Source organism: Equus caballus, chromosome 17 (genome assembly GCF_041296265.1).
Source record: "Equus caballus isolate H_3958 breed thoroughbred chromosome 17, TB-T2T, whole genome shotgun sequence".
Classification (NCBI taxonomy): Eukaryota; Metazoa; Chordata; class Mammalia; order Perissodactyla; family Equidae; genus Equus; species Equus caballus.
Genome location: NC_091700.1, coordinates 23,255,285 through 23,271,062, shown reverse-complemented (window position 1 = coordinate 23,271,062; position 15,778 = coordinate 23,255,285). Strand labels below are relative to the sequence as shown.

Genomic DNA, 15,778 nt, shown 5'->3' with positions numbered 1-15,778 from the left:
CCATAGCACTTGCTTGTACCCTTACGTCATGCTGCCTGGTACTGTATTTGTGAACATGTCCCCTTAGATGGTGAGTCCCTTGAGGGTAGAAACCAAGACTTCAACTCTAAATGACTCCTCGGCACCAAGTACAATGCCTGCCTACAGTATGCATGTAGTTAATATTTGCAGAGGTGGAAAAATATTTGGATATAAAAATTTTAACTATTTCCAAAGGAATTTAATAAGAGGTATCCTTAGACCAAGGCAATACCATATTTATTTAAATGTAGCATCCAAGATAACTAGGCATTATGTGGAGCAACACACAGATTTTTCTTTGATTACAAAAATTTTCAAACAGCCATTCAGTTAACAATGCCTGAGATAGAATAGGAATGTTAGTGCTATTTGCTTTATTCTCGGACACTTCTTCTGGTGACCTTTGTGAGGATGATATCTGCTGCTTCTATCTAGGTTTTAGTTGCAGGTTAACTCCAAATATTTGGCCCAACAGAGCTAAGTGAGGATATCAAAAGTTTGAAATCACCAGAGCCATCTTAAAACAATTTCTCCCAATAATAAATCGAAAGACCGAGAGTGATCTCTGGAGTGGATTTTTTTCTAGCTTTTATTAGTAATGAGTTTTCTCTTTCTTCTTTTTCTAACCAGTACAGTATATTAGTTTTAGTTTTAAGAAATTTTATATCTAATGAAAGTTGTATTGGAACAGAACGACTCCTTGGTGACTATCTAAGGATCGATATTTATTCAGCAATCATTTATTGAGAAGTATCAGAACCTCATTTGATTCAGTGATTGTAAGAAATGTGGTTATAAGAAAAAACTGTGCTTGATGAATGGTATTTCAGCCAACATCCACCCCCATGATTAGTAGACAATGAGTTGGTTATGTTAGAACCTCATGACTACAGTTCACTCACCTTGGAGTGCTTTGCACATGGTGGCGTTCGTGCACGTTGGTGGCCTTGATTTGCCATAGAATAGAATACGGAGTGAGGCACCCCACTTGGACATCATCCACCGGATCCTTGGTTCCTGAGCTACATGCTCATCTCTTTATATAACGGGCCTGCTACATGCATTCCCAGGGTAGTAGCACAGAGTCCCTTAATGAATTTAAATAGGCTGAGAGTCAGGTCTCTGACTGCGTCTTAGCAATTGGGAAGAAGCTGCAAAACTTTGTCTTAATTCAATATTTACTGTCACCATCATTGATAATGCATTGGTAGAATATTTTATGTTTTAACTTTATGTTTTCACATCAATTACTTCATCCTGGATGAGACCTTCTCCTTTTCCCTGAAAGGCTCCCTGAATCCCCAGAGAGTTGTCTTGTCTGCACCTTAGTACCTTGTACACGCTTCCCTTATCACATTGTGGTAGAATGAAAATAGCCACAAATTCTTTGAAACTTCTTTCATGGAGAAGTGGGGGTGTTAGTCCCCTCTTCTTGGAGCTGGGTGGGCTCTGTGGCTTCTCACCAATAGAATTTTGGGAAGTGATGCCATGCCTGTTTCCAGACTCAGGCCTTAGACCCTGGCAGCTCTACTTCCTGCCTCTTAGATCCCTCACTCTAGGGACGCTGAGCTGCCACATAAGAAGTCTGACCACCCCGAAGCCACCGTGGCAGAGAGGCCACGTGAAGAGGGTACAAGGAGAGGCCCTGAGACAACATGAAGAGATGGAGATGCCCAGGAAGTCCCTGCCATTTAAGTCATCCCAGCTGAGGTCCCAACATCATGGAGCAGAGATGGACCATTCCTGCTGAGTCCACCCCAAATTGCAGATTTATGAGCAAAAGAGATGATTGATTGTTGTTCTTTTTTTTTTATTATGGTACAATATATATAACATAAAATTTAGCATTTTAACTCTTTTTAAGTGTACAGTTCACTGGCATCAAGTGCATTCACATTGTTGTAAACCATCACCATCATCCATCTCTGGAACTTTCTCATCTTCCCAAACTCGAACTCTATACTCATTAAACACTAACGCCCTGTACCCCCTTCACCCGGCCGCTGGCAACCACCCTTCTACTTTTTGACTTTGTGAATACCTGGGTATGTCATATAAATAGAACCATACAATATCTGTCCTTTTGTGTTTGGCTTATTTCACTTGGCATAATGTCTTCAAGGTTCACCCATGTTGTACCATGTGTCAGAGTTGTTTTCCTTGTTAAGGTTAATTAATATTCCATTGTATCTGTAGACCACATTTTGTTTAGCCACTCCTCTCTTGATGGGCATTTGTGTTGCTTCCACCTTTTGGCTGCTGTGAATAATGCTGCTATGAACATGGGTGGGTAAATATCAATTTGAGTCCCAGTTTTCAATTCTTTGGGGTATATACCCGGAGGTGAAATTGCTAGATCATGTTGTAAGTCCATGTTTGATCTTTTGAGGAACCTGTTGTTATTTTAAGCTGCTAAGTTTTGAATTTGTTACATAAGAACAGATAACTGGAGCACTCATCACCTCATTCTGTTTAGTTACATCTGTCTCCCCTACTGGGTTGAGCTATTTGGATGCTTTACTTTTCTTATCATTAGCACAAAACAGAATGCCTGGAACATATTTCTGGAATGAGTATGTGGAGATTCTCACAACAGGATGCGATTTTAAAAATATTTATCAATCTGAACAGCAGAGGCACTGAGCAGTCTTAATGGACAAGTGCATTGCAGGGCCAGGAGCCCCGCCAGGCAGGTGTTACCTCTTAGTTGCTGGATTGTGGAAAGGTCCAGAGATGGTGATGGTGTGGGTACCCATGTGTCCCTTTACTAACAGGGGAAGTGGCTATTTATCAACTGGTATGGAAGTATTTCAGTATTTTAGCAAGCCGTCGAGTTGTGCCAGTGTGGATGCACCTGCTCACCATGGCCCGGGAGGAGGGAGGGAAGGTATATTCTCAGCTCTGTAGGTGAAGAAATTGAGGTGCAGAGGAGTTAAATGACTTCTCCAAGTTCATGAGGCTAAAAGTGGCCGAATTTCTGAAGCCTAGTGCTTTGCTTCTGTGTCCGTGTTCACCCCATTGCACAATCTGTAGTGTGCATGTGTGGTGACATGGGCCTTGTGGGGAAGTTTATAATCTTCTTGGAAAGACAAGGCTCACACGTGTAGAATGCGTGCTATGATAAAGTGCAGGCCTGGAATGCCCAGAAGCTGCAGGTGCAGAGACGGGAGCACCGTCGTCTGAGAGGGATTCCTGGAAGAGGCTGACTAGAACCAAGCCTCTAAGGATAGCAAAGATTTAAGCCATCAGGGAGGAGAAGGGAGAGTGAGCAGAGGGTGGGTAGGGAGGAGAGGCTGGGGTGTTAATGGACCCGGGGTCTAGCTGAAGTAGAGATTCTCTTCGATAAGCAGAGAGACCACCATTAGGTATGAAAGAAAAGAGGACATTGTTGTCCCCCTCCCCTGCTCACTTATTTGTGTGGCCAACAGGGACAAGTCAAGTCACAGGGAAGTTTCACAAGGAGCTTGTTTGACAAGAGAAGGACAACAGCATTTGTTGAGTAAGACTAAACCATGCCCTGGGCAGCCGCCTAATATAGTCTGGTGTCAGGCCATGGAGCCTGCATCTAAGGGCAGTGACATCTGCTATAGACTGAATCTTTGTGTCCCCCAAATGCATATGCTGAACTGCTAACTCTCTCAACGGGATGGCATTAGGAGGTGGGGCCTTTGGGAAGCGATTAGGTCATGAGAGTGGAGCCCTTATGAATGGGATTAGTGCCCTCATAAAAGAGACCCCAGAGAGCTCCCTTGACCCTTCTGCCACATGAGGACAGCTGTCCGTGAACTAGGAAGCAGGCTCTCGCCAGATACCAAATCTGCATCGTGGACTTCCAGTCTCCAGATGGTGAGAAATAAATGTTTGTTGATTATGTCACTCAGTCGATGGTATTTTTGTTATAGCAGCCCAAGTTGACTCAGACACCATCTATGCTGCAGGACCTGGTATTAGATTGTATATTCTTTTGTTTATTGTGTCTCTGCCACTAGAGGAGGGGAACTCTGTTGGTTCACCACTACGTCTCCAGTGCCCGGAAGACAGCTTGTACGCCAAAGAGCAGTGAGGAAGGGTGTATGATAGCCCTCCAAGCTGAAGCTCCCCAGGACGGGCAGGGTTCAAGAGCATTAGCAAGTCTTGGGTGCCGCCAGCACAGGGGCTCACGGAAACTGCAAGGCCCAGTGCTCTCCGCCTCTGCCTGCAGCTGAGGCCTTTCCCGTGGAGCAGGGGCCTCAGCAGTCTTAGCAGAAAGGCCCCGGCTTCTCGGGCAAACATTTGGCTGTCTGGTCCGCAGGGAGTGAACGGGCCCTGAAGCATTTTCCCTTTAGCACAGACAGTTGACAGAAGTGGGTTTTCTCTTGTCTCCAAAAATAAGAGATGAATTAAGCCCTTCCATACCTACCATGGCATTGTCAGAGCTGCTTTGCCAAATTCTCAAGGTTAAGAAGAATTCTTTTCTTCTGTATTCGTATACACTTGTGTCTACTTCCTCCTCTCCCACAGAACTATTACATCTGTGTGTGTGTGTGTGTGTGTACGCTAATGCACACACAGTTTCGAAAGCAGCGTGCCGTTTGCATGGTCTCCCTCACGCACTAGGGCACGTGGTCCCGTGGAGCACCCTCGCTCCCAGCTCCCTCCACTGCAAGCCCACTGGGGCGTTTCACCAAATAAATTGGAAAGTGGGATTCCATTAAAACGTTTTTCAGCTAAAGTATTAAATAAATTTGCTTGGAGGTGGTTTCTTTTCTGGACGAATGAGTCTCCTCCACCATCACACCCCCCACCCTCATCCAATTTTAAATGTAATATTGAAACAAATTCAAGGACTTTTCCTGCAGCCATCTTTGTCAGTAATTTGCAGACAGCTTCTCTTAAGGACACTGGGAAGGAGAAAAAGTGACTTTAGCTGCTTTGTTTGTGGCTAAAGGGTGTTCTGTTTCGGCTCACAGCAGCTACTTCATTCCAGGCCTTTTGGAAAACAATGGTGACAATCACCTGTGCCCTCAGCCACGGGCAAGATGTGTGAAGTCGGCAGAAGAGCTTTCAATCAAACAACACTGAATGTAGGCACAACCACTGTTTTCAAAGTTGGGGGAGAATCAGGAAGAGTTTCTTGGCAATTAATTTAGAATATTTCAAATCAAAGCACATGTTCTTTAGAGGAGGGGAGAGTGTGCAGGGAGCTTTAAACTTCGCAAACAACTCTAATAACAATTCCACAGAAACTGCTGCGACCGCCCCTTCCAGTTCTAGGCGTAGCCAGGGCAGTGGCTCTGAGGATAGCCCGTGCTCCCTTCTCTAAGCATCCATTGCTCTGGAAGCCCAAGTCAAGGCCAGTTCGCGCAAAGGAGACCAACAGCTGAGGGCCGAGCTCTGTGGCCAACCCTCAGGAATTCTAAGTCATTTTATTTATGTGCGTGACCTACTTTAAATTAATGAAAGCTTGATGCCTGTGAGCTGGACTGTGTTTGGTGCTTTGCTTGGGTAAGTGGAGGGATCTTATTTGGTCCTCCTTTGGGGAAAGATGAAGTCCCTGTTACGACTGCTTGATGTTTCAACAATTGCTGGAAAGTTCCCTTGAAAGATTCAAATGTGGAACAGCATTTGGGCAGCAGCAGGCTCCTGTCATGCGCCCTGTTGCCTTGATATACATTTCAATCCCTCACTTTATCTATGTCTCTGTTTTTTTGTTTTTTTTTTTTTGAGGAAGATTTAGCCCTGAGCTAACTACTGCCAATCCTCCTCTTTTTTGCTGAGGAAGCCTGGCCCTGAGCTAACATCCATGCCCATCTTCCTCTACTTTATACGTGGGATGCCTACCTCAGCATGGTGTGCCAAGTGGTGCCATGTCCGCACCCGGGATCCGAACCGGTGAACCCCGGGCCGCCGAGAAGCGGAACATGCGAACTTAACCACTGCGCAACCAGGCCAGCCCTATCTATGTCTCTTATAGCAACATTTTGAAAATAAATAGCAGAATCTGAATGATTTTTCAAAGTATCTTGAGACCTCTTTGGAGAGGAAACTACTCTAAAGAATATTGCTTTCGGCCGGAATGTAGGGTCTTCCAACTGTCTTCAGCTGCTAAGTCTTCAGTGGCTAACGGCCTCTGGATGGCTCACTGGTGAGCACAAGTGAAGGATGACATTTCAGAAACAGCCCTGTAGCAGCAAAGGCAGATTTTGTAGACACGACCAAGAAATGGCGACAGTTGGAATACAGCACTTGCCTGTTGATTGTCTGAAATGATTTTCGGTTTTGCACAATTCCAAAAATAGAAGAAGGCCCAGCTTATGGAGAACAGGAGAAAGAGGGCCTTCCTGCTCCTCCCTGAGCTGCAGAACTCTGCCTGGAAGGGAGGCCCGCCTCCTATCCCCGCTCATGCCTGGGATGTGGCCTCCACAGTCGGGAGTGCCCTGAGCAGGCCCACTTCAAACGCGTCGCGGACTACCTGGAGCAAGCAGAGTCAACTGAAGGAAAGTGTGGTCAGTTTAAAGGGGGAAATCATGAGTTTTCTTGGGTTCCAGACTCAAGCCTCTGCGGGGAACCGTCTCCAGCAGGCTCTCTCTCCTTTCTGTCCTCCACCTCCAGGTTCTGCCTCGCCGCATGCTGGTGAAGCCTAGACCCAGAGCCCGAGGCTGGTGTCCAGTGAGGGTGCCCTGCCTCGATGCTTCCAAGGCTGACACCTGGCCCCTCCCGCTCCCACCTTACACAGGCTCAGTGTGGCCTCCGCAGGCGAACTGTGCATCCCAGGGAAGCTCAAGGCCGTGGACGTTTATCTGGATGCAGCGTATTGTACTTACAGGGCATGGGCATCTTCAACACAACATAGGGAGGAAAAGCCTCCTTCTGCTCTCTCAGGTTCTGTGGCTGGCCTAAGGATTTTTTTTTCTTTTTTAAGATTTTATTTTCCTTTTTCTCCCCAAAGCCCCGGGTACATAGTTGTGTAATTTTTGAATTGTGGGTCCTTCTAGTTGTGCCATGTGGGACGCCGCCTGAGCGTGGCCTGATGAGCGGTGCCATGTCTGCTCCCAGGATCCGAACCGGCGAAACCCTGGGCCACCAAAGCGGAGCGCGCAAACTTAACCACTCGGCCCCAGGGCGGCCCCCGGCCTAAGAATTTAACCGACATAAGGCATATCGACAGGAGTCAAAATACAAAGTTGTTTAACATTTTTATGTGTCCATGGGAGTCTTCAGAAGGAAAAGGGAGACCCCAAGAAGCCGTTAGGCCCAAAAGCTTATATACCTTTTTACACGAAGAAAGATAAATTTTGGGTATGTGACGAGAAAAAGGGGCTTGGGCTAGTGGCAGCAAACTGTGGGACAGTGACCAGGAAATATATGGGGAGACTAACGGAAGATCAGGTGATTTCAGGAGGTAGGTTTGTGCATGGCCATTCCAGCGTCGACTCCCAGTCTGGCGATAAGAATGTTCGCCTCTGCAGGCGCAGGGAGGGCACTGTCTCAGGGGAGATGTCAGGACCTGCTTTTAGGCAGAAGGTGGAGGACAGAGCCCTTCCGCACCTGCCGTTTCTCAAGTGCTTTCAGCTCAAAATTATCAAGATGCCAAAGTGGCATATTTTGGGGTGGCCTGTTCTGAACCCGTCCAATAACCATGTCATGATTTCATGCTTGACAATAGAATTTGAACTTCCCAGGTCTCAGTTTGCAGGGAAACTGAGATTAAAAAAAGGGAGTAAAGTAATTGAGAGAAGAAGCCCTCTGCACAATTTTTTCCTTTGCATCATCAATCCACACTCAGTGTGGCCTCGCGGAGCCCCGCTCTCGTAAAGGGGGCCTGGCCTCGCAGCACATTCAGCTCCTGTTAATCTGCAATTCAGATTCTCCTGCGCTCCTGCCATTTAACGGTGTGTCCAGGCCGTCAGCTCTGGAGGCAGAGCATGTATCTACAGTCTATCCCTGGTGATGAAGCCTCTGTGTTACAGTCCGAAGTCCCTATGGCAGGGACTGCTTATTAGTGGAAAAGAAAATTCCAGAATAAAACACGGTCCATCATTTACTTTAACAAAAGATTTATTTGAAACAGGTTTGTGCAGACATACACCAGTCAACAGGATTGATCAAAGCCACAAATCACTACATTTTTCAAAACCTCTAAAAATACAAGTAAATGTCCTTCATTTGTATTCACTCCAGGAGGGAACCCAGCTCCACTATAATGTGCTGCTGTAAGTTAACAACCAGAGGACATTAATAGGACATGAAAATGGTAACACTTCTAGGGGGAGGGAACAAAACCCCACACTCCGTAGCACTCGCTGCTCTGCTGGGAGCCAATTAAACGTGCCCCCATAGCCCGTGTCTCTGCATAACCAGATTAAACCTCCCTGTCGCAAACAATGTTTAAGCAATCTGAGCATAGATGTGACAGCAGACAGGAGAGCGATGGGCTTTGCTTGCACGAGAAACACACCACAAAGATGTTGCCTTCAAACAGCAATCCAGTGACCTGCAGGAAGGATGACCCACAGAGGCTGCAGACCTGCTGCTCCCGCTGGCCCTGCGGGCCGCACCCCTGCTTGCCGGCTGCAGCTGCCTGCACTGCCCTTCAGGGGGAGGCTGTGAGGGCAGCAGCACGGCACACTCCTGAATCCAGCGGCCACCGGCAACGGGGGAGGGAGGGTGGAGGAAGCGTCAGCACTGGCACTGATTTTATTCATGAAAAACCAGAAAAGTATTTCCTTGTGTGGGGATCTTGTTGGAAGGGGAGAAACTCTTTTTTTTCCCCCAGTTTTTTTGCTGGTGTTTATTGATCCACCTGCAGCTGCATTCCAAGCTGTCTTTAGAATACAGCTAAACCCAAGCCCATTGGAAGTGGTTCGCATCCTAATGTTTGGCTTTCTCCCTCTTTCTGGCCCTTTCTCTTCCGTACTGAGGAGCTGGCCTCTAAGCGGCTCTTGATAAGCTCTCTTGACCCCTGGGGTTCCTGGGCGGGATTATTTGGATAGTGCTATTACTTCAACTTTCTTCTTCCTATTTCTGCCATAAATCAAAGCCACCTGACACTTTGTTCCTGACTTTTAAAGCGAACAGGTCTCCTTTCTTTCTTTAGCCAGGTCAGGGCTAATCTGTGGAGCATGTTTTTCTTGGTCTGATGCCTGGGAGAAAGAGCAGAGGAGATATCTCTAAGGCAACGAGGGCAAGAGATTGTTACCTGAAAACGGGCCAGCCTGGGGCAGAGAAAATCAGTCTTCTGTGTCCCCTCAGCAGGGAGCAGAGGTGCCTGTCAGAGTTAACAGCTATGGATTAGGCTCGGGGTGGGGTGATAGGTGAGTGTGCCCAGTCTTTTCTGTTCCCATTTGTTTTGCAACTGCTGGCCACTTAGACTTCTGTTGGCTCAGAAGCCTTTTCTTCCCACTCGAGCTCACACGCCCCATTCACGAACCCCTCACACCCAACTGAGAGCGAGCTTTAAACAGAAGACTAGTTGGAGGTTTGGCATTAAATGAAGCTCTTGTTAGGTAAAAGGGAATGAAAATGCGTACTGTTGGACAATATGGGAGGCTGAGAGAAAAACAAATGAAGAGTACAACACATTAAGTAGAGTATTCCAGATCCACTCCTTGCAGGAATACTTATTAATATGTTATTATGGGGGATCGTGAGCCCTCACCTCTCTGACCCATCGGAAACCCTTCTAATTGTCCTCTTTGCCCTTCAAGATGGAAAAATGGCTAGTGTGAGGCTCAGTAATCTCCCCCAAGGCTAGACTGAGACAAACAACTGCCCCGAGCCAATGAGGAACCAGCAGCAAAGCCAACTGATGTATGCCTTCTTTGGGGGGTGGGGGGGGGCGGCTTTATTTTCACTATCTCCATCACTATTATATTTGCTAGTTTAAGCCCCTGAGTGAAGAAAGCAATGACTATGATGGGGGATGCCATCCTTTAACTTGACCTGATAAACTCCTTTCTTTGCCAAGTTATTATTTCAGGCTTTGCTTAACCACAGTTTCCCTGTTCACATTTTTTATGGATCCCAGGAGATGAAGGCTACATTTCAAATGCTGAAGCTAAATCACGCCTTGAATTACTTTGGGACAAAGACCCTGGGCAGTAATTCAAACCCTGGCTGAAGCGTGTGCATGTTGAGAACTAAAGACTACCTTATCCTATAGCAGAGTTTTGCAAACATTCTATTCAACTTGTGGTTTAAGACATAAATCCCTAGGAGCAGGAATATGATAGATGTCTCTTCTTTATGGTTCAAAAAAATAAGATAAAGGGTCATTGTTAGAACAAATGGAGATTATAGACTATGGCTTTCTTTTTAAAAAATTCAACCTTAAAGCCTGTAATATATATAGGTCCATCTGTATTTTCAGACATTAGTTACCTATACTCACTTTGTTTTCATTACTCACTGCTTCTTGACAAGCTATTACTGATTTTCACTCTCAGCTCCCTACAGCAAGACCTGAAGCCTTATCAAGGAAAAGAAAACATCAACAGAGTTCTCAGCCACGCTCTGCTGAAACCCAGGCTCACGTATTAGGATATTACTCCATGAGTGTTAAAGAAACAGCATCTCCTTTGTCTAAAGCACAGGTTTTGTATGCTATACTGAGTCAGAAAAGGTTATCACATGTGTGGACGTGTGTTGGGAGATGGGAGGTGTAACACTGGCCAAGAAGCCCGGAATATTCTGCAAAGAGACAGGATTGACACATGAGCTACACCCCAAATTATTACAAAGCCCATTCTGATCAACAATGCAATGCTAATCCGGACAGCCAAGCAGAAATAGCTGGTTTGTTCTCTTCCCCCACCTTCCCTTTTCAATGTGCACTTTCCATCGCCGTCCTTACTGACTCGTGTGGGCGTGTGGCCGAACTCAGAACAGAGTTCACAGAACGGCTGGTCTTTTCCTTTTGCAGAGTCAGCCAGGACGGGACATAAACTCAAACCAAAGTCGGGCGACACTGGACCAAGGCCAGCCTGGGTGGATTCTGCCACTTTAGCCCAAAGTTAGGCGCTAGAGCACTAACCGAGTATGACCTGCCAGCCTGTGAGTCACTTACTGTGTGGCAGAATGACAAGTCCCATGTGGCATTTCCACTGAGCTGACAGCTAGAGTATGCAACTTAGTCCAGTCCCCGCTGGTCCCTGGGGAGGGGTTGTGTGTGACACTCTGACCTCAATTTAAAGATAGGACAACTGACACAGCCCCTGAGTCAGCGCCGGCTAAATATTATACATCACACGGAGTGACAGCTGCTCCTCCTAGAAACCCCATTTAGTCACTGGCTACAAGATAGCTTAATAGCACGAGAGAATAAATAGAAAGGCATCCTTCGAATGTTTTCTTCTGTGGGCATATTTCATTATTGCAAAGAATGTTTAGTCTACTTCTCAAAAGAATTGGAAAATATACTTAAATCTCAAATCTGAACTGTATTCTAACGTAAAATATAAAAGAAAAAGCCCAAAACAGAAACACACACTGTAATTCATAAATCTGACTCGGAAGGCTTCAGGAAAGAGCTGTTTGAGAAAGAATCGAGTTTGAATTCCCTCTTTCCAAACAGGCTTAGTTCCCAAATGAAACCAAATAGTCAGAAGGCCTAACAGTTCAACTCTGTGTTTAATTTTCCTCTCTCCTCTGTATTTAGGCCCTTGTCTTTCGTGGCGTGCAATAAAGACACACACCTTGGTTTGCTGTGTTAATTCCAGGCACATTTTTGTTGTTGGTTCCTGCACGGCGGTCCTTCCGTGATTCCCCTTGCTGGGTGCTCTAGTATTTAAAAACATTTTATCACCTTGAGGAGGAGGGAGTGGCGGGTTTTCAGAGCCTCACCTGTTAACTGCATTGTTCTGCTTCCCCTCCAGCCCTCTCTGGATCCCCGTTACCTCATAAGTGAGGGATTAATTTCCTTAGTCTATGCAAATCATACTCTAAATTATTTCAACACCCAGTAAGGTGTGGATGTTCTGAAAATAGAGTTAGGAAGCCAAGGGCACTATTGTTTTATTTCCTAATTTAGCACAGCCATCCCCAAAGGAATTATGCCATTTTAACCAGCAACAGCTGCCCAAATATATTTACGTTAAGCCACCCAAAAATTGGGTTTGGCAACTGAAGCAGAGAAGAGAGAACGTGCCTCCAGGCTGGTAGCTTATTCAAGGCTCCAGGTTCTGTCCAGACTGAGACTGGGGACTCTTCAGTTTGGAAAGTCAGGACTCAGCACTTCCCTTCTTTGTCTCTGATTCAGGACACTTCACATTCAGAGAGGTGCCTGGATCTAACTCTACCCGGACGAGGAGGAAGGAAATCTTGTCAATATAAAAAGGGCTGTTCCCTGAAATGTTTGGAATTCTTTTCAGTTTAAACTGTCTGGGCTTCAGGGTTTGATTTCAGAATTTCTACTGAGGAGATTTGGCTGGAAATGTCCTCTACGTCCTCCTCCCAGGGTCTCTGTGTCGTTCTCACTTTCCACTTTGATGGCCTTCTTCAATCACCGCCCGCACTGTCCCTTATGCTCCCATCTGGGTCACTCATCCTCTGATTCTAGAGCTACAGAGTGACAGGTGTTTTCCTGCGCTGGGGAGACATGCTAGAAATTAATTTGTTTCCCAATAGTGAAAACCCAAAATGTAACTCTCAAGAAAACAAGCGTGAGTTCTAATTTGTACAAATGCCAAAGGTCCAGTGGTCTGGAGGCTGGGAAATGAGCATCAAGGGCCTGACCAGGGCAGGGAGTGCCAAGTGGTTCTAGCACCACCCTCACCCTCAGGCTTCTATGTTGTCAGAAAGAGGCAGATAAACATTTAGAATATATGCAGAACAGCTATGTTTCTTTTCTTTAGTTATAGCAGGAAAAGGGCAGTGGAAGAAGGGATTTTGCATCCATATCTAAAACTGCCGTAGAACAAGGAAGAATGCAGATCTGGGTCGTTGCCCCGCAGCTGCCATGCACTGAGCCCAGTGGCCAGCCATGCATGAGATCTGAGCACGAGAGATGCCTGGGCAGCAACGGGAGGACAGGCCAGAAGGAAACCCAGGAAGGGTGGGGAAAACTCTGTTGGAATACCAATTGGTTTGCCCTGCTGGGAATGCGGCTAAGAGGTTGAAATAAACGTTCTTAGGTTTACTCCCAGATATATATTTTTGTGATTTCATCACAATTAAGAAGTTTATGCCAACTTCATACAAACAAAATAGGAATCAAAGCCAGGCAGCAACCTGCCTAGAGTGAAGTTTACATGCTGCCCGGTGGACTTAACTGTGTGCGTTAACAAAACAGGAAGCTGTGTGCCCCCTCGCCGATTCTGTGAGATGGATTTCTCACGCAACATAAAACTCTTTTACCTTTCTCCCAGAACAACTAGTACTGATGTTTAAATATTGGAGAAACATAATGTTTTTAATTTCACACCTCACAGAGCACAGTTGAATGCTTCATAACAACGTAAACAAAAGTTAGGCCAAGCACTGCAGACAAACTGGAAGGAAAAAAATGGCTTCCCCTGCGGTGTATACTCCAGGTTGCGAGGGAATATATAACTAACAAACTGTTGGCTAAGGCCACAGAAATGTGTTTTCTGGTGTTTTGGCTGCTGACACCAGTCCGTTCCCAAAAAAGATGTGTTAACACTGGGTGCAACAAACCACATCTCTTTCCTAGGATCAATCAAGAAAATTCACGTCTTATTTCTTCCTCGATTTCATTTTGGTAGTGTCATAAGCACGGACTATTTCTTCCTGAGTAACAGCTCCATGCTCTTCTTGAGAGAAGGCATACCCATCTGCAAGAGAAGTACACAGAAGGAACTGGTTAAGAGGCGAATCGGGGAAGCATACTAGGCACAGAAGCAGCTGCTTTTTTTGGGAAGACTGTAGCTGAGCTTGGACAGGCCGGGTTCATTAGCCTCAGGTAGGTGGAGGCCTGAGACAAAGAGACCTGTGACCTTGAGGGAGAATGAGGGCAAAGTGGGGGTGTGGAGCCAAGATGCAGCCTGACAGGCAGGTCCGAGTGGTTCTGGCTGCTGATGCTGGGATGGGAATGGCTCAGAGGGGTGGCCTCCTATTCTAGTGGGCTGAAGCTGAGCTCAGCCTGGGAAGCATAAACAGTGCATCACTGGTCCATGTCTGCACTTTCCCACCACCAATCAAGAGGAAAGGCAAGATGTTCTGCTCCGGAAATGTCCCGATCTGCCTGAAGCTGCAACCAGCCGGGTAATTTATGAAGCTGTAAACATGCTGAGGGAAACACACACGATGCTGACAGTACAGGCTGGCAAAGTGCATCTGATGCTCAGAGCATTCCTGTGTTTAAATTGGACTGATTTGGACTAGTAATAAGAAATTACATTGGGTTTATTTTTGTGTAAATAAAGAAAAAGATCACAAGATAAAGTCAAGAGAAATTTAGTGATTGGCCCCGTGGCCACAGAAAGACTGGTTTTTACAATCAGTTCCAATAATAATAATAATGATAATAATGACAGCAGCCAACAGTTATTTAACACTATGCGTATCAGGCGCTGCTTATGTACTATGCACAATCAGCTCATTTGTTCTTCCCAACAGCCCTATGAGATAGGTGACTGTATTCTTCCCGTTTCACAGATGGGGAACCTGGGGCCCAGGGTGATTTCAGGACTTGCCCAAGGCTGCACACTTAGTGAGCGGCAGAGCTAGGAGCCAAAGCCAGGCAGGGCCCGCGCTCTCCTGCATCTCCGGTTCTGAAACAGGTTTAGCATTCATAAGCCCAAGTAGGTTTTCCTTCCTAACTAGTCCTTCCTCCAGAATGGACATTTACAAAACTCCCTCTCTGTCGGCTGACCCTTCTGGGTGGGGGGTTTGGAAAAGTCCCATGGCTGGGTTAGACATTCTGACCAAAAAACAACACACTAAAAAGCCTGATAATTGTGACTTCCATCCATACATACTTTTTTTTTTTTGATTTATCAATGGAGCTGTTAATTCATTGTTATCTTCTTTAAAGGAGAGAAAAAATCAGAAATTGTGTCCATGTATCTTCTGGATCATTAATTATTTTGCTCAGACATTTGGGTTAAAAAGGAAAGTTTCTGGAGTAGAAAGACACACCATAGCAATGTTTAAGGGTCTTTGTGGGGATGGAGACGAGGAAGAGACTTCAAGACAACATGCTCAGGGTGAATCACTCCGAGTCTGCCCATAAACCCAGAGTCTCTGTCCCTGGCCCGGTTCCCCGGCACTTCCAGGGAGCGTGTCTTTCAGCCACTGCCTGAGAAAACCCAAGGGTTCAGGAGGGCCACCCTGGGAGGCAGGGGCTTGTCTGCAGAGGTGGCCTGGGAGCCAAGTGAGGACATGGCTGGATGGCAGGGAGCCAGCGGCAGCAGTGGGAGGGAAGAGCAGGACAAGCCAGCAGGCATGACCACGGAGGAGTCTTCTGTCTACTCTCTCACCTCTGTTTCCAACAGGACCAAACCCGCAAACCAAAACATCCCACTATGAGGTCGCCACGGGGGACCAGCCCCAGGCCGGCGTGAGCCCCAGCTGGCTGGGTGGAGAGCGGGTGGCGGTGCAGGAACCGAGCACGGCCGGCCCCATGCTTCTCCACACAGCAGGCCATGCCATGTCACATGGCCTTGCAGGCTTCATGGGTCAGAAGAGGAAAGGCCTCCGCTCACCTCCGGTCCCCTTAGAGCTTTTAGATTTTCGCTGAGTTCCTTGATCCAAGATGACCAGGGACGAGGAGACCTCGTTGTCTACTTCCGAGGGGCGCCACTGCCCCCGTCCAGCACAA

The 15,778-nt window shown here is 46.6% G+C and overlaps 1 protein-coding gene across 11 annotated transcripts in view; it reads right to left on the bottom strand.

The window, feature by feature from the left end:
- Nucleotides 1–8,040: 8,040 nt before the first annotated feature.
- The window catches only part of ATP8A2 (ATPase phospholipid transporting 8A2), a 592,801-nt gene continuing 585,063 nt past the window's right edge, over nt 8,041–15,778 (bottom strand). For all 11 annotated transcript variants that reach the window (XM_070240119.1, XM_070240124.1, XM_070240123.1 and 8 more), the window contains one exon: nt 8,041–13,790. In XM_070240119.1, the coding sequence (XP_070096220.1) occupies nt 13,693–13,790 (98 nt within the window). In that variant the 3' untranslated portion in view covers nt 8,041–13,692. The remainder of the gene's footprint in view (nt 13,791–15,778) is intronic.